The sequence below is a fragment of the Pollicipes pollicipes genome, unplaced genomic scaffold (assembly GCF_011947565.3).
Source record: "Pollicipes pollicipes isolate AB1234 unplaced genomic scaffold, Ppol_2.1 Scaffold_3447;HRSCAF=4054_pilon_pilon_pilon, whole genome shotgun sequence".
Taxonomy (NCBI): domain Eukaryota; kingdom Metazoa; phylum Arthropoda; class Thecostraca; order Pollicipedomorpha; family Pollicipedidae; genus Pollicipes; species Pollicipes pollicipes.
Genome location: NW_023596297.1, coordinates 27,853,155 through 27,875,586, shown reverse-complemented (window position 1 = coordinate 27,875,586; position 22,432 = coordinate 27,853,155). Strand labels below are relative to the sequence as shown.

The 22,432-nt window shown below is 61.9% G+C and overlaps 1 protein-coding gene and 1 long non-coding RNA gene across 2 annotated transcripts; both read right to left on the bottom strand.

The window, feature by feature from the left end:
• Window positions 1–3,849: 3,849 nt before the first annotated feature.
• LOC119092374 (protein sprouty) lies at window positions 3,850–5,195 on the bottom strand (the record flags this gene model as incomplete). Its single annotated transcript, XM_037215338.1, has 2 exons — window positions 3,850–5,152; window position 5,195. Coding segments are annotated over 2 exons (441 nt in total), but the record flags the coding sequence as incomplete, so codon positions are not given.
• Window positions 5,196–5,437: 242 nt separating this feature from the next.
• Window positions 5,438–21,332, bottom strand: LOC119091855 (uncharacterized). Its single transcript, XR_005093448.1, has 3 exons — window positions 21,211–21,332; window positions 11,128–11,173; window positions 5,438–5,553 (listed from the first exon to the last, which is right to left on the bottom strand). It is a non-coding gene; the product is annotated as an uncharacterized LOC119091855 (long non-coding RNA).
• Between the last annotated feature and the right edge of the window lie 1,100 nt (window positions 21,333–22,432).

The following is a 22,432-nucleotide window of genomic DNA, read 5'->3' as shown; positions in this document are numbered from 1 at the left end:
CCCGGGCCGGCACGGACACCTGTGTCGCTCTCGGGGACGCTCTCACTCGGAGGGCCGAACCCGGCCCATCCTGGTTACGCGCTTGCCGCTCCGGTGCCACCGACAGGCCCGTGGGACTCACTATGGGCAGAGTTTCCAGGACTCAGTCCAATCCAATCCATTAATCCGGAATATGCTCCGCCCGCGTATCCGCCTGTTTCACGAATTCTAAAACCAATGCGGTCCTAGCTGTCAAAACGGGGATATTTCTTAGAACGGTCCGTCATTCTGGTGCGGTTAGGCCAATTCCGACTCTAAAATTCAATTCGACTCCAACTAAGGGGTGGATTATGACAGAAATGAGCACATGTGCTGCTTCATAACTTTTCAATCCGTTTCACTCCATTTGGGTGGGGCGATTTTTCAACCCGACCCAGCCAACCCATACGTCCAGGAAATTTCCCCATCATTCCACCTCAATCCATGAGTTAATCTTAAATCCACGGATGCATCCAGCACGTGAACAGTCCTACTCCCTCGTCAGCCCCATCAAACTGAACACTGGAACGCAGCGCGTCAGACACAGGAACGAAGCCGGGTCACCGAGTGTGCCGCCGCCGGCTGGCGCCGTCTCCGCGTCGGCCGGCGGCGGTCCGCGGCGTCCGGCAGCCATCTTCTGACTGACGACCGGCGCCGGACGCCGTCCGGCTCGGCCCGCTCCATCGATCGCCCCTCTCGCTGTGCATGCGGCGCTGATGGCGGCGCCGGCGGCCGCGGCGAGCGGCGGCGAGTGGCGGCAGTGGCGGCGCGGGGCGCTCCCCGCGACCGGCGCTGAGCGCGGCGGGCGCGCGTCAGCGGGATCGCCGCCGCTCGCCGCCGGCCCGGCCTCGGCCGTCAGCCAGAACATCTGAGCGACGCAGGCCGGTCGAACGCTTTGATAGGAGTCAGCTGAATGAAACTGAGTTGGCGACCTGAGGGACCTGCGGCGTGATAAGGTGCTGTGATAATGCGATGTGATATTGCGGGCAGAGCTGCAGGCGGCGAAAAGAAGCCCTTCGCGGCGGTGCCCCCACCTTTCGATACAAAACAGGCTGTATCCAGCGCTGGACGACGGGTTCGTGACCCGCATCTTTATGCATAAGTCGGCCGAAGACTGAACAATGAGCGGTGGCGAAATCCAAAGGTCTGGATCGAGCAAACTGACTGCAAGCGAGTCCCGGCACCGTAGCGATACCAGCACGAGTACACCTACCCTGCTCGCAGCATTGGTAGAGCGCCGTTCCCAGAGCCTCTCTGGCAAACGTATCTCACGCGCTCGGCAGGTCTGTCGTCAGATTGTGACCCTGGCGGTGCCCTCCCGGCCGGGGCTCCGCGCCGGCGGCTGGGGTCACGGACCGGCCGTGCCAGGCGCCGGCGCCGCCGAGGGCCGGCCGTCCGGCGCCCCATTCAGCGCGCGCTGCAGCAGCCCGCCGCCGCCACGGTCAACGCAATTACCCCGCCCATTCATCAGGCCGGAATTTCAGGGGCATCCGACCTATTTTCGCGGCGGCGGCGTGCATCGGCTTCCCACGCCTCTCGATTTCGACCGGAAGCGGGCCAGCGGCGCCAGGGAAGCCGTGGGCCGGGCGGGACCGGGCGGCGCGCGGTGGTGCGCGCCGCCGCCCGGCGCCCTGACGCGCTGCATCCGGCCGGCCCGGCCCGGCCCGGCCGTTCCGGGAACAACTGCGCAACATCGCGCCGGCCGAGAGCCGGCCGACGGGCAGCGGGCGGCGGCGGCGCGCGCGCGCGGGCCGCCGCCCGCCACCTATCGCTATCTGTCGCCTATCAGTGGCGTGAATCACATACGCTGGGCAAACAGTGCTATCTAGGCCGGCGGCGCGGGCCGGGCGCGGCCAGCCCGGCACCTGGCATCCGCCGCTGGCCCGTCCCCGCGCCGCACACTAACGGTCTCTGGACGCTCGGCTGCCCACGAGCTGCCCTAGCCCACATCGCAGCCACCCACAGCCCGTCACCCGACACCTGAGGGGGGCATTCCCCGCATGGCCGCGCCTGTGTGATGAGTTTTCGTCCCCGGTGGGTCACTGCGAGCCGGCGAGACGGCTGACGCCGGGCAGCAGCGCTGCCTTCATATCAACGGCCTTCCCAAGCCTCAGCAGCCTTGAGACCCCCTGTTCAGCGTGCCAGCGGGTTCACAATCGGCCCGTCCACATACCTATAGGAATTATCCCGTTCACCTGCAGCTCTAAAATCAAACTAAATTCGTTTTAAGAGTAGGCGGGGATGTAAACGCCGCCGCACTGCAGCAAATGGAGCCGAGAGCAGATAAGAATGCACAGTTTAAGGACTTCGCCGCCCGGCCAGCTTCAGCGGTCTGCTGAACTGGTGAGCCGGCGCGAGCGGCCTTGCCCTGCCTGGCCGGGGAAGCGCCGCGGCCGACGGCGGCTGAGCGGGCCGGGCTGGGCTCTCAGCCGGGCGGGCGTCGGACGACCGGGGCGCTCTCGCCAGCGACCGATCAATGGCGAGCCGGCGCCGTCGGCAGCGCCGCCGCGGCCGGCCACCGAACTGGCGGAGACGTCCGCCCCGGCCCGGCCAGACAGCCGCCGAACTGGCGGAGACGTCCGCCCCGGCCAGACAGCCGCCGAACTGGCGGAGACGCCCGCCCCGACCAGACAGCCGCGGAACTGGCGGAGACGCCCGTCCCGGCCCCGCCAGACAGCCGCCGAACTGGCGGAGACGTCCGCCCCTGCCAGACAGCCGCGGAACTGGCGGAGACGCCCGTCCCGGCCCCGCCAGACAGCCGCCGAACTGACAGAGACGCCCGCCCCGGCCAGATGGCCGCCAAACTGGCGGAGACGCCCGCCCCGGCCAGATAGCCGCCGTACTGACGGAGACGCCCGCCCTGGCCCCGCCAGACAGCCGCCGAACTGGCGGAGACGCCTCCCCCCCCCCCCGCGGTCAGAGCCGTACTGACGGAGATGCCCGCCCCGGCCAGACAGCCGCCGTACTGATGGAGACCCCCACCTGGCCAGACAGCCGCGAAACTGGCGGAGACGCCCGTCCCGGTCAGAGCCGTACTGACGGAGACGCTCACCCCGGTTAGAGCCGTACTAACGGAGATGTCTACCCGGTTAGAGCCGTACTAACGGAGATGTCTACCCGGTTAGAGCCGTACTAACCGATATGTCTACCCGGTTAGAGCCGTACTAACGGAGATGTCTACCCGGTCAGACAGCCGCTCAGCTGGCAGACAGCTGACATCGCTTAGCTGTCTCAGCCTTCCTGGCCTGACAGCTTGCATACCCACACACAGCGGCCATTGTTCATTCTAGCTGTATTGATCATATACAGCCGGTACATTTATACATACATGTACAGTTATACATACATACAGCGCACTGCATTATTTGTAATTAGCAGTACAGCCAACAAACAAGGCGCAGACTGCGGCGGGCGGGCCCGCGTCGCCAGCAGTGGGGACTAGATAATACTGTATAACTGGGGGTAAGGGACACTCCTCCAACACGTGACGGGGTGTCGGGAGGCGGCTGGCGGCTCGGTTCCCTGATATCGTGAGGACATTTCGGCAGGACGCGGGCGGGTCCGGGTGGCGGCTGTTCAGACTGCGCTGGGTGGCGTGGGCCGCCGCCGCAGCCAGACGGACAGCCAGACAGACAGACGGACAGGGACACCCGGCAGGGTTGGCCCCGGAACCGAGACACCAGAACTGTGGAGGGAGCTCTCAACTGCGGTCTACGGGAGGGAGGGAGGGAGGGAGGGAGTCAAGTAGGTGGGCAGAGGGGGATGGAGCGAGCGAGGGGAAAGAGGAATGGTTGGAGGGAGAGAGGAATGAATGGAGGGAGAGAGGAATGGAGGAAGGAAGAGAGAAGGACGGAGGGGCAGGTAGGCAGAGAGGGAGGGAGCGAGGGGGAAGAGGAATGGAGTGAGGAAAGGACGGAGGGACGGAAGCAGGGAGGCACGGGAAGAACGAGAAAGAAAGAGCACGGGAGGAAGACAGAGACGCCCCACGCAGCGCAAGAGCGGCGGGCGTATCGCTCATCGTTTGAAATGTACGTTGCCTTGCTCGGCGAGTAGTGAAACATTCACTCGCGACCAACAAGGGAACCGGGCTACTTGCGACTGAACAACTTGTTCCGTCCCGAAGGGAAGTGGCTGGAGAATTCGGAAGCTGCTCCCCACGGTTCCAGCGGGCGACCGAATAACCCCGTGTCCCGAACCCACCAGGTCAGAAGGGGGCATGGCAGGCATGAGCAGATACGGACCCTCACAGACCAGAATAAGCAAAACGACGGGGAGGCGCGCGGCTGGCGGGTCGGCATGTTTTAACGGAGAATGACTAGCACTGGGTCACGCGCAGAAAATTCTAGCTATTGCGCGAATAAATACTCCATAGCAAATCTTGTACATCGCCGGTTTCCAAAGTAAACCCACCATATAAATAAATAATTTCTCTACATCTGGATGTACAAAATATACAGACCATGCCTGCTGACTATGTAATATCCGATACAGCCCCAACCCCGGGCCCGCCTCGACTGCGGCCCACAGCGCCGGTCACCCACACGCACACGCACGCACACGCGCATAGCTCGTCCGCTCGCACGTCCGGCGGTCACACCCGCTCGCACCTACCCGCCCACACGCCCACTCGGAGAATCACAGATATGCGCGGCCGGCGACAACGGCAGCGGCGGCGGCAGCGGCGGCGGCGCCCCTCACCGCTGGAGCAGGCCGTCCGCTGGACACGTGCAGCCGTGGCTGGTGCTGCGCTGGTAACACTTCTCCACCAGTTTGACACCGCCGCGCAGCGGCCAGTAACACCAGAGACAGGGCAGCACAGCGGAGAGCAGCGCCAGACCGCCCCAGCGCAGGCAGCAGGCGGCGCCGCCGCCGGCGCACGAGCACGGCCGGTCGGCGCCCCGTGAGCCGCTGTCCGACGTCGAACAATGGTAGCCGAGTGCCTTCACGCAGCACAGGCACGACAAGCAGTCCACGCACGTCTCCGACGAGAGCACGCACTTCTCGCCGCAGAGCAGGTGCTGCGGCAGCGGGCGCGGCGTGCGACACGCCTCGCAGCGACACTGGCCGCACGCCGCGCACACGAACGAGTCCGGCAGGCTGGGCTCGCGCTCGCCGTCGGCCGCCGCCGGGTCCGGCTTCAGCGGCGCCGGCTGCCGACTCACCGGCTTGGTCGGGCTCTGCTCGGCGCGCCAGCCGCAGTGGGCCGGCTTGCCGGGCGCGCGGGCGCGACCGCGACCGCGCGCGCCGCCGGCGCCGGCCGCCGCCGCCGCCGCCGCGCCCGGCGTCGTCGAGTAGATGTTGGAGGCGCGCAGCTGGTCGGGCCGCGGATGCTGCAGCGTGACCCTCGCGCCGCGCGGGCGGTCGCGGCGGCGGCGGCGGCGGCGGCGGAGGACGATGCACGGCCGCCAGCGCCGGCAGAGGGGCGGCCGGCCGGCCGGGCGGCCGCGGCGCCAGCGCGGGCTGCGCGACTGTGTGGCCATGATGGGCCATGAAGAGTTACACCCTCATCCAGAGAGAGCCATGGAGCCTCAGAACCTGAAAAGACACGGCGGGTGTCAGGCGGCGGCGTGGCAGTCGACTCGGGCGCGCCGGCGGCGGCCGCCGAGGCCAGCTGGCTGGGGCCGCGACAAGCGGCTGGCAGCCGAGCCGGACCTGTGACGCGGCCAGCCGCGCCAGCGCCATCTGACGGCGGCGATATTCCGCCAGCATTCAACACCGACACGGAGGCACTCACGACGGCTGGGAGCGGCCACCGAGTACGAGCCACCCGCAAGCATGACAAGAATGCTGCACGAGGCAGCGCGAGTGGCGCGGGAGATGATCCTCACATCAAGTGAGAACACCGAGTGGCAAGCGATCGCGCGAGGACACAGACCGGATGTTAGGAATGCAGTGTCGAGTGGGATAAGAAGAAGCCCTGTCGGCCGCGGACGGCGGAAGGACGCAGCCTCAGCGAAGGAAGTTTCATCATGCACGGAAAATGCCGAGTGCAAAGTGCAGCTTAATAAGCTGCGGCCAGATTACAACATATGGAAGCTGACAAGCCATTGGGGGACTCGAGCGCCCCCGAGGCAGAAAATGAGCTAATGCTAGAGGCCCGGCGGTCCCGGGCCGGTGGATTAAGGATGCGGCGAAGGGAGCAGGCAGCTGGCGCTGCCAACGCAGACACAAACCAGACCAGCGGGCCGGCGAAGCCGGCACCAGACGACCGATAGCTGAGCCGGCCTCCAGACCCGCACTCCCTGGGGCACGGCTCTATTTACATTTGAGCTCGGCGTGGCCGGCTCGGTGCAGCCGACTCCCGGCGGCGGCAGGCGCTCATTAGCCGAGTCACAAAACGCCTGCTGCGAGAGCCGCGGCCGGGGGCGCCTCCCGACCGCGCCATCTCCGCTGACGCTCGGCTGACAGTGACGCTCATCAGCGGTATCGATCGTAATCCGCAATTAACCGCTTACGTCGGCTGCCGACCGCAAAGCTCACTCCACGTCGGAAGCCCCGGTTCGCGCCTGTTGACACGGCAAAGCAAGCACGACGCGGCCGCGGCCGGCGCGCGCCCGGCGGCCTGCTCCCATTCCCGGCGGCCTGTGGGCGGCCGGGCGGCCAGCGGCGGCCGCGCCAAACCGCCATGTTAATCGGCGCCAAACAATGTACACGCTCCGTACGGGAAGGTCTGCGGCGGAGCGAGCTGCGCGCATGCGACGCCGGCCGAGCCGCGCGCCGGCGGCCGCGCGCCGGCCGACGGGCGCATTCCTCGCACGGCGCCCGGCCTGCCTGCCATCTTTTCAATGGGCCGCCAAGGTCGCCCGGCCGCGCCAGGCCGGCCGCTGAGGTCGCCGGCGGCCGGGCGCCGGCCCCCGCCGACCGAGCACCTGCGCACGGCGCCGGCCGGCCGGGCGCCGCGGCGCCGGCGCCGGCCCCGGCCGCCGGGCCGCCGGGCCGCCGCCTCCAGCCAGCTGCCGCGCTGATGAGACTATTGCCGGCGTCCCGGACCGGTATGTCGTGTGTGAGGGGGCTGTTGTCGTGGTGGAGCGGCGGCCACATGACATGACACTGCTTCGGAGGCTGCACCGCAAAAGGAAGAGCGCAAGCCGACGGGCTTCATTCAATGCCCCCGGATTTTCAGATGAGGCAGGACCAATGCTCTACCATCGACACATCATGCATAAATGTATTGTCATATGCATACATGCATCGCACGAAACATCCCAGGTCCGTCCGTAGGGGACCAACAAATAAGCGGAGTCGACCACTGGTTTTCCAATTGCACGTCATGCCGCGCTTAAGGATATAGCTTGTCATATTTTGGAGAATTCAGGTGAACATCCCACCCATTATCACTCCCCAATTTGTACATGGGGCGGATGGACGCGGCGACGAAAGAAGCGTTACAATCCTGGTGCGACCCTACTGTTTTCTTTCCAATGGCGACGCACCTGAGAGCGACCGTAAGGTACTGCCGGAACAGCGTTATTCTGTTGCGCCAGCGGCTCATTCTCAGTTAACAGACGACAGGTGAATGGGACAACTCATCGTGCCGTCGCTCATAATGGAAACGTACACTGCGGCCAAGGTTTTTAGTCACGCCAACGCCAAAATGAAAAGGACTTCCCACGAATCCGCGGCGCGTGACATCGGCGTTTGCAGCTGTATGGCGAGGGCGGCTAGCCGTTTAATCTCCTTCTCTCAGCTCAACCGGAACAAACTGTCCGACCGCGCGAAACGCCGCCTCCTGGAAAGGCGCCCTGCGCAAGCGCCACGGAGTCCTGGCCCCTCGAGCCAAGGAAATGTTGCTCAGCAGCACTGTGCTTCGGTTAGTGTGGTATTCGTAGGCGCCACGGAGTCCTGGCCCCTCGAGCCAAGGAAATGTTGCTCACCAGCACTGTTCTTCGGTTAGCCTGGTATTCCAAACATCTCGGGCGCACCTTTACGAGACACGCTCACTGTTTCAGCGTCCAGCAGATGCAACGAAACTTAGTTTAAATGTTAATTTCACACTTGCTTCGACCGAACGCCGTGCAGAAGAAGCCTTGGTGCGATCTGGCAGCGCTGCGGACGGCGTTCGGCGGCCGGTCCGCCGCTGTCCGTGCCAGCGCCCGCGCCCGCCCCCGCGCCCATGCCCGTGTCCGTGTCCGCGCCCGCGCCGTGTCCGTGTGTCTGCTCGCCGCCTCCCCATCACCCGCCTCTACCCCCTAGCCCACCGGGCCGCATTCTTCTCGGAGCCTCCCGGCGTCTCGCCCACGGCGTCGGCTCCAATCCGCGGCGAGGCGCCTGCGGCGCGGCCGGTCCAGCTCGGCAGGACGTGCCGGCTGCGCGAGGCGCGCCCGCACTGCCGGACACGGGCGCGTGACGAGCGCCGGCGGCCGCGACGATCGGCGCCGGCGGCCTCTCCCAGGCCCGGCCGGCATACCGAGCCCGACGAGAGCAGCGCCCGCAGGAATCCGCCCGCCGCGCCGCCGGCCGCGGCCGTCACACCTCGCACGCCGCGGCCGTCCAGCCGGCGCGGCGCGGCACATTACGGGGCGCCGTGCACTGGCGGGTCACGTCCTTTTGCGTGGGCGGGGTCGGGCGTCACGCCGCCGCAAAGGGGCCGTCATGTCACGCCGCGTGCACATCATTCCGCGCATCGGAACGAGGCGTGGCGATCGGTGCACGGTCCAATGAGCGCGGCACGTCCGGTGCGCGGCTGATGGGCGCCTGACCCGGCACCCGGTTACGTCCGGAATAGTTGGTGGCGTTGGGCAGCCCGCCGGCGACCGATCCAGCGCCTCGCCTGCCCGTCGAAGGCCCGCACGGGAGCCTCGCCGTCAGCAGCGCATCACGGCGCAGGACATTTCTCCCGCTTGGCCTGGTGCGGGGTCCACGTGCGTGAAGGCCGACTGCGCCCGAGGCATCGGTCGCGCACGGGTGTCTGTTGATGGACCAGTGGTGATCGCTGCATCAGCTCCGGGGATTCCAGATTCCCATAATCTTTGCTTTTGAGCCGTCCAGACATCCCTGGAGGGTTGTGCACGTCGCGTCGTTCAAATAGAGCCGACAGCTGACATCTTGTTGAAGCGCTAATCACGCTGCATACTGCATAACCAGCTGACTAAAAACGCTGCCTAGATTCCAGTCCCTCAGCCGCGACCACGACGCGCATCGCAAACAAACTGGTCTGCAAGGTTCAAAAGATCTGTCGCATGGTGAAAATACACTTATCTGGGCCACACAGTGGGACTCCCGGAGCAACCCGGACACTAAGGCTTACCGGTTATCCACTTAACCAGGTGGACGATCATAGCAGGGGCGGCACGTTCTGAACGCAAAAGCAGCTCACTGTATCTTGAGCGAAGCTGAACAGTAGCCCCCAAAATCGTACCACTACAGCAGCGTTCCACAGAAAACAAAATCGCTTAATCGCTTCGTTCCCGCTCCCACTTTGCGAGTGCTGCCACCGCCCCTGTCAAATAGCCACATTTTCGCCGAAAAGTGGACCTCCTCGGACACGGAGGGCTGAGCCGTGACGGCGAGCCCAGCGGATCAGGCGGATCACGGCTGTGTGATCCGGGCTGCGGACACGGCGCAGCTGTGCAGACGGCCCCCCGAGCCGCGCCGGCTCACGTGCCGTGTCGCCTGGTCCGCCGGGGCAGAGAAGAGGCCGCAGACCCGTGGTCTGGTCTAGCGGGGACACCAGAGGCTGCAGACCCATGAGAAGAGGCCGCAGAACCATGACAAGAGGTCACAGACCAGAAGCCAGAGGCCGCAGGCCCGTGGCCACAGGCCGTAGACCCCTGGCCACAAGCCGCAGACCCGTGGCCACAGGCCACAGACCCGTGGCCACAGGCCGCAGACCCGTGACCGGAGGCCGCAGACCCGTGACCGGAGGCCACAGACCCGTGGCCTGGCGCTCGCGCCGGCCGCTGTCGCTATGCCGTGGCGGTCGTACAGCGGCGGTGCTCGATAAACAGGCGGGCCGGCGGGCCGTGTTTATTTGAGTTGGCCACTGCGCCGCCTGCGGCGCGGCACGCCGCGGCCAGCGCCACATGGCCGGCTGCGCCCGCCCCACTTCCGGCCCGGCCCAGCTCGGCCCGGCCCGACCGGGCGCGCCCGACACGACGCCGTTCACGCAGCGGCGCGCCGGCAGACGCAGCCACGGACGGGGCGTCGAGCTGCCGCAGCTAAAGCCGGCGCCGGCCGAAAACGCTGGTGGGTCGGAGAGGCGCCACAGGCTTGCGTGAGGTCGTGTTCTACCAAAAAACCGGTGTAGTCGCCCTGTTCTCACCGAGAACATGCTACTGCGTCGGTAGGGCTGCAGAAGCAGACACCAGCAGCGGAGGCACGCGGCTGTAGTCCATGCGCTCGTGTTGCATTGGAGATGACAGTACGTCAGTCCGCGCCCGACAACACCACCGTTCCTAATGCCGGCGGAGCATTATCTAGAGTGTATCCGTGCTGCTAGTGGGGCAGCAGCTCGACCAAGTGCTTGCCATTAGACTTTCACGACGGGATTGCCTTAGATGAGCTCCCAGCAGATCCTCCTCCTATGCTTACAACGGCCTTAAGGCACTGTAGCTTACCAGGCGGACCAAATACAAAATGAGACGATAAATGAGACGAAAAAAGCCAGCTCACCATGTGCAACACACTAACGCAATCAATTATTACTGGAGATTTTCTGGAGATAATCACATGACAGGCGTCGACAACACACGAGTCGCCCGACGGGATACATCATAATATGAGACAGTAGTGTAATTCCCGTCCAGCTACCAGTAGCAGCCCGTGTCTCCTTTTGAGGCCGGTTCTCCCTAGCTCTGAACATAGACGTGTGCTTCCGCAGATAACCCAATTTTGAGGAGGGTCGTGGGAGGATCGCGCAGGATCGTCCCAGTGATTCTGTGCGAGCAATGAACGCTGCATGGCCCGCAAACTGATGCGCTCCAAAATCCCATCTTTCCATTCCTTCCTCACCACTCTTTAACATCATTATCAAAGCTAAGCAGTACATACCATTGTGCACTTCATCTTTCACAACGACGGCAACCACAGAGTCAGGCTACCAAGCATATCCTGCAGTCATGCTTCTATGCCGATAGCTTTTTTCGGAGTCTGCCCGAATGCAGTGCTCACCTGTTTATGGAAGCCAGCCGTCTGTCATTCCTGGAACTCCATAGTCCTGAAACAAAACAAAATTTCGTAAACGATGTGGTCTGAGCTACGTCCTTAACCTCATTTCACCTCTTCAGGTGATGGCTAACCGCTGAGAGATTAGTTTCTGGCTGAATTACAACGCCACATTTTTCAATCATGCTTCGTTAACAAGCCTGCAATAAAATGTGACAATAAACATCCACCCAAAGCGGTATCGTAAAGGGCAATGCAATGTCTTTGATATACATGCCCCCGCGCCATTTGCCGAAACAATACAACGTCCAAATTGCCGGTAAATTACGTTGCAGTTGGTGCATTTACTACTGCTGGTGCCACACTTCAGCAAAGACCAGCCGCTTTGCTCTAACCATCAATCGCGATCGCCTAATCGGTATAATAATCACGAGTGACTTGTGGTTCTGACCGCTGCCACTGATCGGACGACCACCCCCAAACGAGCGGGCAGAAGCTGCCCCCACGGTACCCCACAGCCTTACGTCAAGATACAAACAAACAAGCGGTGGGGCTTCACGCTAAGAGGTGGGTGGGATTTCAAGCTAAGAGGAGAGAATACGACTATCGCTCTCGGCAAGACGGCCGGCCATCCAGGTGCTCGCATATCCGAACCAGACACCGATTGGGAGACGCGTACAGATATACGACAGGTTCGTAACGTAGCAACGTTGCGGACAGTGGGCCAAACCCCACTTTGAAACAATTCTTTCCGCGCATCACTGTGGGACTAATGTGAATATTTCACGAAATGGGTGGGCTACGGCTCATCCAATCCACCCATCATCTACACCCATGGGACAAGCGGCTGTCCAATCGAATCTTTTGTGCACAGCTGTGCCACCGACGACGGGTACGACGCGGGTAGTCATACCACAGCGTGCCACCCAATCAACGACGCCAAACTCAAACGGAAATAAAACCGGCAATGGCGTAAGGGCCAGGCCAGCTGGTCCCCGGTGCCCCGGCTAATCAGACGCTCCGATTTCTGAGGTGGTTGCAATGCGTGGTCTCGCCATATCGAAGCTGAGCGTATCTCTAATCTGCCGGCGCTCAGCTGAGCGTAGTTGGCCACTGAGTCTGCCAAGCCAGCCCTCGCAGCAGCAAGGCAACCCCGACTGAGCACGGCGATAGATCACAGTGCAGCAACCGCAAAGCCTCCAATCGACAAAATCCCAATTACCAAAGCACCTGAGTGCGAGGGAGCTTATCCCGCAACTCGAAGATCGCGCCACAATCCAGCCTTCGCTTCGCTGCGCTGACAGACGCGTCAGCGACAGCGGAAGCCGGCGATGAAGCCTCCGTCGCCAGGCGAACTATATCACTAGCCAGCCAGCCGTCCCACCGGGAGCCAAGAGTCACCAGGGGAGATACGTCGTCAGTCGGCGAGTCGACCCAGTGGGAGCTAAGCGCCACCAGCTGGAGAATGTCGTCAGTTGAAGAGCCATCCTGGCGGGAGCCGGGAATCACCAGCTGGAGGATGTCGTCAGCCGGCATGTAATCCCAGAGGGAGCCGGGAGTCACCAGCTGAGACAGCCTTCAGTCTCGTCAGAGCCCTCTGAGGGAATCCTCCGAGGGCTGGTAATCCAGAAGGAGCGGCAGCACCAGCTGTGGATTGGAAGCGATTCCAAGAGCGCGCACGTGCGACCAGCGGCGCCCTACTACAACAGGGAGAGATCGGCTGATCTCGCGAACAGCCTCTCCTCTGGGTGAGCGCACATAGGCCGCACGTGAGAGCGGGCGGCGCCCTCTCCCAGCAGGGAGAGATCGCCAGCGCCCACGAGCGGCCTCTCCTCTGGGTGAGCACAGATGCCGCACGGGAGAGTGGGCGGCGCACTCCTTTATCATGGAGAGATCCACTGGTCCCGCGGGCGGCTACGATGTGAGCACAAGTCGCTGGTGCAATGTTTGACCAGGTTGTCCAGTTTTGTTTTCTATTCTCGCGCCTCATCAACAGCGTCTTACAGCAGCGTCAGCGTCCTTTGGCACTTAATACGAATCTGATGCCCGGCACAGATCCGACGGGATCCTGTGAAGTCACAGTCACTCCGCGTAGCGTCGATTTATTTCCAGCGAGATAGTGAACAAAATTGCTCACAATGCATCAGATATTGCAGTTTAAATGCTTTGGCAGCGCTTGCCTCCCCCCAAATCCTAGTCCCGCCAAAAATCCTGTGAGCTATTTATCGTCAAAGGGGACACCTGCACCATGTATTGATGCTCCCGGCAGGTTGCATGGCCTGCGAAGGGCTCACCAAGCGTGTCGTTGATGGCGGGCAGAGGCGCCGGCCGCCTGCGAGGCGCGGAGGATCGGTGCCGCTCGTGGCAAGCAGCATGCTGCAGGATCACGGCCGCCACCCGGCCGCCACCCAGCCGCCGCCGGCCGACAGCCAAGGCCGGTCGGCCGGCCGGCCGGCGAGGCGGGCGCGTGCGGCGGCCAGCGCGCTCCCTCGGCCCCGACCCGGGCCGCCGGTCAGCCGGGGCCGCGCCTCGCCCGGCGCCTCGCTCGGCGCCTCGCTCGCCTCGGCCGGCACATCGGCCGCCGCCTCCAGCACGGTCACGGGGCACGGCGAGCGTCGGCGCGCGCCGGGCCGTGACCGAGCCCGGCGACAGCCGGCCCCACAGCCTGCACCAAGAGGGAGCCGCGCCGCAGCCCGCGGAGCTGCAGCGGCGAGTCCGCGCTGAGAGGAGCCGCCGCCGCCGACCGGCGCCGGCACGGGCCAGAGCCGAGCTGTCTGCCGCCGCTCGCCGCCCCGGCATAACAGCCCGTGTATATGCTACCGGTTGTTGACATCTGCAGTTGCGCTGTTTGGGCAGCCCGACGGTGGACAGGCGCGCGGCCGCCTGTCCCCGTTACGACGCCGCTGGAGCATTCGGATGCCTTCGGGGTGGCGAAAGGTTCCGATAAAGCGCAAATGAACAAGTTTGGTCGTGACTGATAAGCTCACTAGACGGGGTTGAATTGAGACAGAATCCGTAAAGTGATGATGTCAGCACGGAGCATGCATGCCAGCGGAGTCGAATTCTTTGAAAATTTACGTCAGTGAAGAGTCTGAACTGATAAGAGGAAGTTGAGATGAAGTTGTCAGCGAATATACCCCAACTCAATGCAGTTAACGGCACATGCCAAAAATTGCGTCACCTATTTGGACCGGAAATGAAATACTAGCTGCACTGCTGTCTCGCATGCTAACCGTTTCTTGTTTATCAGCCGCATGCATTTCATTACATTGTTTGCGCCGTAAAATGTTGTATTGAAAATCGGATTCAAAATTGCACGCGGAGTCGAAATTGTGCGGGTTGCTGGGAGTCCGGTCGTCGTGAAGTCCATGCGTTTGAAGTCCCAGACGGGCTCTATTCCCACGGAGCAGCGCGACACCAGTCTAGCTTCACGCCTGCATTTTTACTAGATTGCAGAAATATGCGAAAATAATGAAAGTCGTGGTCTGGCTATGTTGCATTTGTGCCTAGGTTTAGGTTTAGGTTTAGGTTTAGGTTCGGGTTTGAGTTTGGTTTGGTCTGGCTCCGTCCATCCGCATTGTTGTTGATTGGAGTTTTAGGGCGCGCCGACTACTGTGGTCATTTTGCACCCACCCATCCGCATTGAAAACATTTTTCATTACACTTTGAGGAGACCGGATTGTTAAACATAGTATGACCGTTCGCCATGCCTAACTCCGTCCGAAAATGCCTACTTAAATCCAGCAAAACATGCCGTCATCATAATATTCTACAAGCGAATTGGCCTACAAAAGAGGCCCCGACACAGGAGAAATCACATTCCAACAACTGCACTAAAGCCCGGCCGTCGAGCCCTGCGGCACATTGGGTAGGGCCCTGGCGTTATCGAAGTATCTGCTGTGATTGGTTACCAGTCAGCCCACTCATGACGGCAGCCATCTCGAGGTGAGGCAGTGCCATTTACAGTCCTGACTGTCTTTTTAGATATGAAATATTATCCCAGCGATCTGCTTATTTTTTGTCTTTGGGTAGACGAGGGGCACTTTCTAACGGCAGGTACGATGATATCCTGTTTCTTGCATCATTCCCAGACATTTTTGTGGCAGCCTCGCACGCTGGCGCTCTCCCTTTAACACAGGCATGCGGGAGGCTAGAAGGCTATGGTAGCATAGGCGCTGCAACAGTGTGTCGGCCACGGAGGCAAACGCCGTGACAAGCAACAAACGTGCAGGCCACGACACTTCGATTGTTTTGCGTTTCATGGGAGTGAAAATCTGCCCTTTGAAACCCATTTGTTCTTATTGTTCTGGAGAACAAATTCAAGCTGGGAGGCGTTTTCGGCGCACACGCACCCTTTCAGTTAAGGCCTCCAGCTGACTCCCTGATATTATCGATTGGATGCTCCTTCTCTCGGCTCTCGCCCCCTCCTTTCTCCCTTTCATCTGAAGATGGTCTGGAGACGACAGCTCGCATTCCCTCGACTCCCTCACCGTGTTCGTCCAATTCATTCATTGTCCAGAACCACAGACATTGCGATAGATCACTCATGACCTTTATCTCGAGATACTTACTTCCCCTCGGCAGTAAAAAGGGGTTTGGTGATTATATTGACCATTTTGTGGCTGCCGTGATCAGCAATACCATAACCATGTTCCAATATTGAACACCTTCACCATTCGCGTACGGGACAGAATACTGCATGACATCATCAAATTAGTACAACAGCACGATCGCTCTAAAGCGATTAGGAAATCCCATCACTACGCAAACCATGCACCACCACATGCAACAGCCGACGAGCTTCCCCGTCGGTGTTGGGTCGTGCTGCGCACAGCGCCATCTCCGGCTGAGACCGCGCCGGCCCGCGCGATCCGCGCTCCAATTAGCTCCCTCGCCGGCGCACCAGCCCGCCTGCCTCCGGTTTCCGGCGCGCTGCCCCGCTTTCCGAGCGCGTCCGTGCCCAATCGCGGCGGCCCGGCGCGCCGGCGAGCCGGCGCGGTTGTTGACGGACAGGCGGCGGTCGGGCGCCGCGGGCCGGCCGGGCGCACAAGGCCGCCGGCCGGCGCGAGCGGCGCCCCCTCGCCGGCGGCCGGCCTCCGTCGGATGCTGGGCACGCCGGCCGGCCGGTCCCACCGGCGCCGGCTCGGATTACCGCGCTCCCCTCCCGGAGACGGGCGCGCGGGCGCGGGGAGGGGAGCGTCGCCACTTCCTGGGCCGACTCCCCGCGCGCCGCCCAGGAAGTCGTCAGGTGGAGACCGGCGCGGCCTGGGAGTCAGGTGGACGGGCGGGGGGCCGGCCCGCCGGCCCGCCAGCCGCCTGTGACGCGCCGCGCGCACAGGAAACAATCACGGCGGCCCGGCGGAAACAATCACGGGATGTGGGGACGGGCGGGACGCGGCGGCGGGGGCGCGCGCGCCAGACGGCGGGCGGACCCGCTAAAAAAGGTCATCAAGAGCTCGGCCGACCCCCGCCGCGAGCCCCGACCCTCATTACGCCCCGCAGCCGACACTGTACGGAAGGGGAGGACCGAGTCCTGACAAATTACCGCGCCGACAGCGCGCCGGCCAATCGCACCGAGAGGGCGTTCGGCGGGAGAGGCGACAGTGGCGGCGGTGACTGGGCGCGCCCATCGGTGACGCGCCCACGGCCTGGTGAGGCCAGGCGTGCCGCCCCTGCGCTGCACCGCCGGCCGGCGCCGCAAGCCTGCTGCACACGACACCCCTCTTATCGTGCCACGCCATTTGGAAAGCACAGGTCTTGCACACTTCTGTATCTGTAACCATCTCATGCCCGAAACCGCACATGCATGTACCTGATCGTTCAGCCATGACAGGACGCATGTCGACAAGGGCTGGAAAGATAGCTGCTCGGCGGCGACATGGGCTGTTTGCGTCCTTCGAGGGCTCAATGTGGAAATTAGTCGGATTCCTGGCGAGGAAGAACGAGAATTGCCGGTCTGATATCAAGCAACAGTTGTAATGTGGTTGCTGCTTCCTGACAACAATCGTAGTACCTGCACACGGTCCACCTCACGCCAATGGTGGCTCTCAGCGCACTATCGACTGCATCATTTCGAAAACAATTTCCCACCCTTACCATTGGGTTTGGGCTCGCGAAACTGGTGCACATTCGCGTCTCACTAGTAAACAAGGCGACCGGTACTGCGAAGAATGCGCGCAGTAGATTGGCTATCTTTTCAACTACCTACTTCACCGGAACAAGTAACGCGTGGAAATATCAACTTCTTCAACGGAAAGTGGAGCCCAGTTTTCTCTGCTTCGGTAAATATCACCAAATGTCGTGCTCGGACCTGTTAACTCAGCTAGTGCAAGCTGGACGGGCGCCCATCGCTGACACCCAGCAGATCTCCTTCATGAAACAGCTCAGCAAATTCCAGGTCAAACGGAAATGCTTCCAGACTTTGCTGAAGTGATCACCCAGCGGTGAGATGAATGGGGGAAGGCCTTTCCCCGGTGCCCGGGGACGGCGAGGCCGCGGAGGCATCCTGGCCTTTCTCCGCGAGGCAGCTGATGTTTTCTGGCGTTTCTCCGCACGGCAGCTGAGGTTTTCCGGCGTTTCTCCGCCTAACACCTGGCCCACGTGCTCCAGTCGACCGCACGCCCATTCAGCAGACGATGTGCCAGGTTCCTTTAGAGTTGGACAGCCACGCGGGACTGAGGGCTGCGGACACGCGGGCATGCATGGGGGTTACGATACCGAGCTGCTGCCTCATGGAACAGGCTGCCCGCAGCTGCTGTTACTGAGCGTCCGACAATGTTCGCGCACCTGGGACGTGAACAAGTACCAGTATGTTATAAGTGCCAGTATGTAATAAGTGCCAGTACGATGGGAGTCCATCTGCTCAGTAAGCTCAGTATTCCTGACGTTTTCCTTTGCAGCAGCGGAGTGTTCCCGCGGCTGACATTCCCTCGGCGGCCGACATTCCCTTCATTCCTCAGCTGCTCAGTTCCTTTTCAGCTCCCTCCCGGTGTTTTCACGCCTCACAGCTGAGATTTTCTTGAGTTTCTACGGCATCCGCTAGGGTTCCCCGATGTTTCCCCGCCAATACACCGAAGTTTCTTGGCGTTCCTCCACCAAGAAGCCGCCGTTTCCCAGTGTTTCCCCGGCACCAGGCCCGGTTTCCCGGCGTTTCTCCGCCGAGCAGCCGCGGTTTCCCGGCGTTGCCCGGTCGGCGGCGGTTTCCCCGGCCCGGGTTTCCGGCCGTTTCTCCGGCAGGCTGCCCAGGTCTCCCGGCCGCCGGCCGCGTCAACAACTGGGGCCGGCGGCGCCGGAACCGGCGACAGCTGGCGGCCAGCCGCCGAGCGCCGCACCTGGACGGCGCGCCGGCCGACCGCAAGGCCGCCGCGCCGCTCCCACGCCGGCTGCCCCCGATCGCGGGTCAGCTATGAATGGGGACGGCCGCCGCCGCCGCCGGGTCAGAGGTACAGTTAGTCGGCAGCCGTCGGCCGCTGCAATTAGGCGCCTTTAACGGGTCGGCGCGCGCTTGCCGGTCGGCGCCGGCCGGCTCGGCGCCGACCAAATACGGACACCCGGCCCTCCTGCAGTCGTCGCTCCATGCTAATTGGCAGGATACCAGCCAAGGCTGTTTATTGTTTGAGGCGGCGGCGCTTCAGACTCGAATGGTTGACCGTCGGCGACATGACAACCGGCGCGCGCCCAACCGAACCGGCCATGCGACAGGTCCCGTGGTGCCCAGGTGGCGCAGCTGGGGGCAGTCGCCCGCGTCCGCAGCCGACAGCGACACGTGGCTGCGGTTTGTTGACCATGCCACATTTCCCAGCGGCCGAAGCGAAAAATCGGCTGCATCAGGCCTAAGTGCGGCATCAAGCGACCATGGCTGCGGCGATCAGGGATTACGGCGACGAGCTTAAAAAACACGTGGCTGAGTGGTGTGGAGAACAGCGCAAGTGAACAGGCAGTGTGCCTACACAGACACGAGCGAACCGGCGGCTGAATCAAGGACAGTACGAGGCATGATGTCACTGCTTCAGCAGAAACATCATACGTTAAGACAAAGATGCACTCCAAGAAATGTGCATAAGCCATTTTATCCACGAACAATAATACAATTATATTTTTAAGCGGCAAAACCACGTTACCAGTCCAGCCCTGTCGTCGGAAGCTCACAGCACGGGGAAGGACACTGGACAGGATAGCAGGGATCTCCAAACTCTGGATCAATGAAGCATTAGCCAGAGACATCGCGTGGTTAACACCGCACCACAACTAGACGCCTCCCATACGCTTCTGGGAGCTTCTTCATCGCTTCCCTTTACGCATCGGTGCAGCTCCGCTGACTCGACACAGGAGGCGGGCGCTGGGCGGCCGGGCTTGTCCGCCGCAGGCGGACCAGGCCTGCAAGCTCTAACGTCTGCCCTGCGCGATGTTCCCAGGTGGGGGGGGGGGGGGGCACAGAGGTCCGGCTGCCACCCCTCCCTGACTATATTGGAGCTGGCGGCCTGCTGACGACACATTTCCTCAACGTGACCTATGAAGACACAGTCTGGTGCGTCGGGGAACAAGTGAAGAACATCGCAATAGTCCTTGCTGTCTGGATAATACAGAGGTTCGCAAATACTTTCAGCGCGCTTGCTTCCAAATCCAATGAAAACAAGAGTAACCCATGGTTATACAACTGGTTAGTGGACACCGGTGTCCCTCCCTCTGGTCGCATTGCATTGACACCCCGTCTACATGAATCGTAACTGCCCGACCGAACGGCCTCGTCAAACACATCACAGGACAGGTGTAATCACAATGGAGAAAATCAAATGTCCTCAACCACCCAGCGCAAACACCGCTGTAGAACTATCGTCAGTAACCGGATATTCATATCCGGTTAGCAATAAAACTCCAACCATACGCCCTGTACTTACGCTCGCTGCAACAGTTACGCTTAACAACAGTAACCGTTATCGCTCGGCCCCAGGCATACTAGAGCCATACACCACGACGGCGAGGCCGGTCCCAAAACCTGGCAGCCACATACTGCCGGAGCCTCATTCAAAGGCGGCGACCCGTGGCATTCGGACCATCTCTAAGCCCGTCAGTTCATGGTGATCGATCAATCCAGGCAATGCCAAGTCCCGACACACACGGTGAAGGCGAAGGTGCAATCGAAACCGGCCAGACTCCCAGCCAGGGAGCTCACGGTTACTGGCGAACAGCCTTGAGAATCGGCAACCAAAATCAATGAAATAGAAATGGCTATTGGAGAACAGCCTTCAGAATCAGCAACCAAGGACAGTGCAGTAGAACGATAAAGCTCGCGGGCATCGCAGCAGAAACCCAGTATAAGTTGTTAAGCATGCAAATGGCTAGCACACGTGTCTTGTAGTCATTCGTGATGGCAGTGAAACAATCTGCATTTTGGCCTACCTCCGACCCGTTTCACCCAACAGCAGCTCACTTTTCGCTTAGCATAGCATTGACCAATCGCACCCCGCGGTTCGTGGCACAGCCACCGTGCTGTTCTCTATTCGCTTGCGGCGCGTGCGATTCAGACAGCAGCAACAGCGACTCCCTCACAACGCCAGCGACACCGTCAGGAGTCACGAGTGGGCCCACATCAACTCTGTTCATCCCAACTTCAACATGGCGGCCGCGCGGCGAGCTCGTGCTAGCTAGATAAATAAGCCTCAGCCAGCCCGGTTCATATCTCAAGGTCCGAGCCGAGCCCGGCGGCGCTCCGGCGTCGCCTGTCTCCGACCAGGCACAAAAAGTCGTCGCCAGATGCGGCCCTGGCGGCCCCGGGCGGCCGGCATCCGTTAGCTCGGGCGGCGGCGGCGGCGGCGGCGGCCGCGGCGCCAGCCTGCGCAGCTGCACTCCGACCTGACCCAGATCCACATACCGCACGGGATGAATGAATGAATGACGCCGCACGCCATCGGCCGGCCTCGGAAGAGAAACGCACGGAAGCGGTTGACCGCCGCCCCCGGCTGGGGAGAGCGGACCCGCCGATCGATACCGAGATGCAGCGTCGCTCGCGCCGAGTGAAAGTGGGCAGTGTCGGCGCCGGCCTCCGCCGCACAGATGGCCCGAGAACACGGCCAGGCGCCGCCATCTTACCTGGACAGAGCAGATCCTCACGTGATGATGGTGCGAACAGGATATCCAAGACGACACAAATCGCAATCTGACGCAAAACAGCGACTCGCCGGCAGCAGCAGCTCCGACCCTCACCCCACGGCGCCTCTGATACGACTGAATGGGGCGCACCACGTGTGCCCGTTTCCGCAGCGACCAGCCCCTAAGCCCCGCCTCCATCACTATGGTAACGCCGCGTCCGGCCGTCGCGGCCGCTGGCTGCCGTGCGCTGGCGAAATCGCCCCATTCATTCATTCAGTATGAATGAAATGGTATGACTTCGACCGGAAACACGCGCGTTGGTTAAAAACCAGCCGTCACGGACTGAATTTAAACAAATGAGGGAAAAGGGGGCTCGGCTGGTGCCGGGGGAATGCCGAAGGTGAATGGATGCCGCACAAATACCGGGCGGCGCTGGGGGCCGCGTCAGGGTAGGGCGCAGCGACGACAGGGGTCCACCTGTGGCACGGCACGGTGGCGGGACCAGACCGGAAGTGCGTGAGCGTCTGTGGGACGGTCAGCCCATGATGGCCGGGCGTCCAGTTCACCGGAGAACTCGCTGCCCCGCTACAGACCCGGACAGCCGGCACAACGCGCGAGGCAGCTCGACAATTTCGATCCGGCCGCAATGCGACCATTACTGGAAGAGCCGGTAGGCGTGTTTGGTCGAGCGCCTGCTGCGGGGATGGGCACGGCACTTGCGGTTTACAAAGCCCAAATGCAATCGGCCTAAAAGAAAAACACTGCACCAATAATCTGCAGTGGCACCGGTGGCTTTGTCAGTGTGGGTATTTGGAGCTGGAAGCACTCAATTCGGGAGCATAAATCCGATTCTTTCCGTGCAATACCCATCCGTAGGCGTCACAATGTCTTTCACGATTACTGAACTACTGTCACGACGCAAAACGACATGACTGAAGGTCGTAGATAAGCCACTTACAACTAACATGATAAAATGCGTCGCCGTATGTGTGCGGCATTTTTGTGCACTGGGGTGCCTTGAGCTGTCCTTCTTTTACCATCGTTTTACATCGGTATTCCTCAATCCTGCAAATGCAACAGCCACGCCGCAGCGGTATAAAGTAGTTTCGTGCACCCCGTCGCCAGCCTACAGCCGCGCACCCACCGGGACCCGCTGGGGCAGTCTGGTCGGAGTCCGCGCAGGTTTACTGGGCCCGGGCGCCGCCCGCCGCCTCCAGGCACC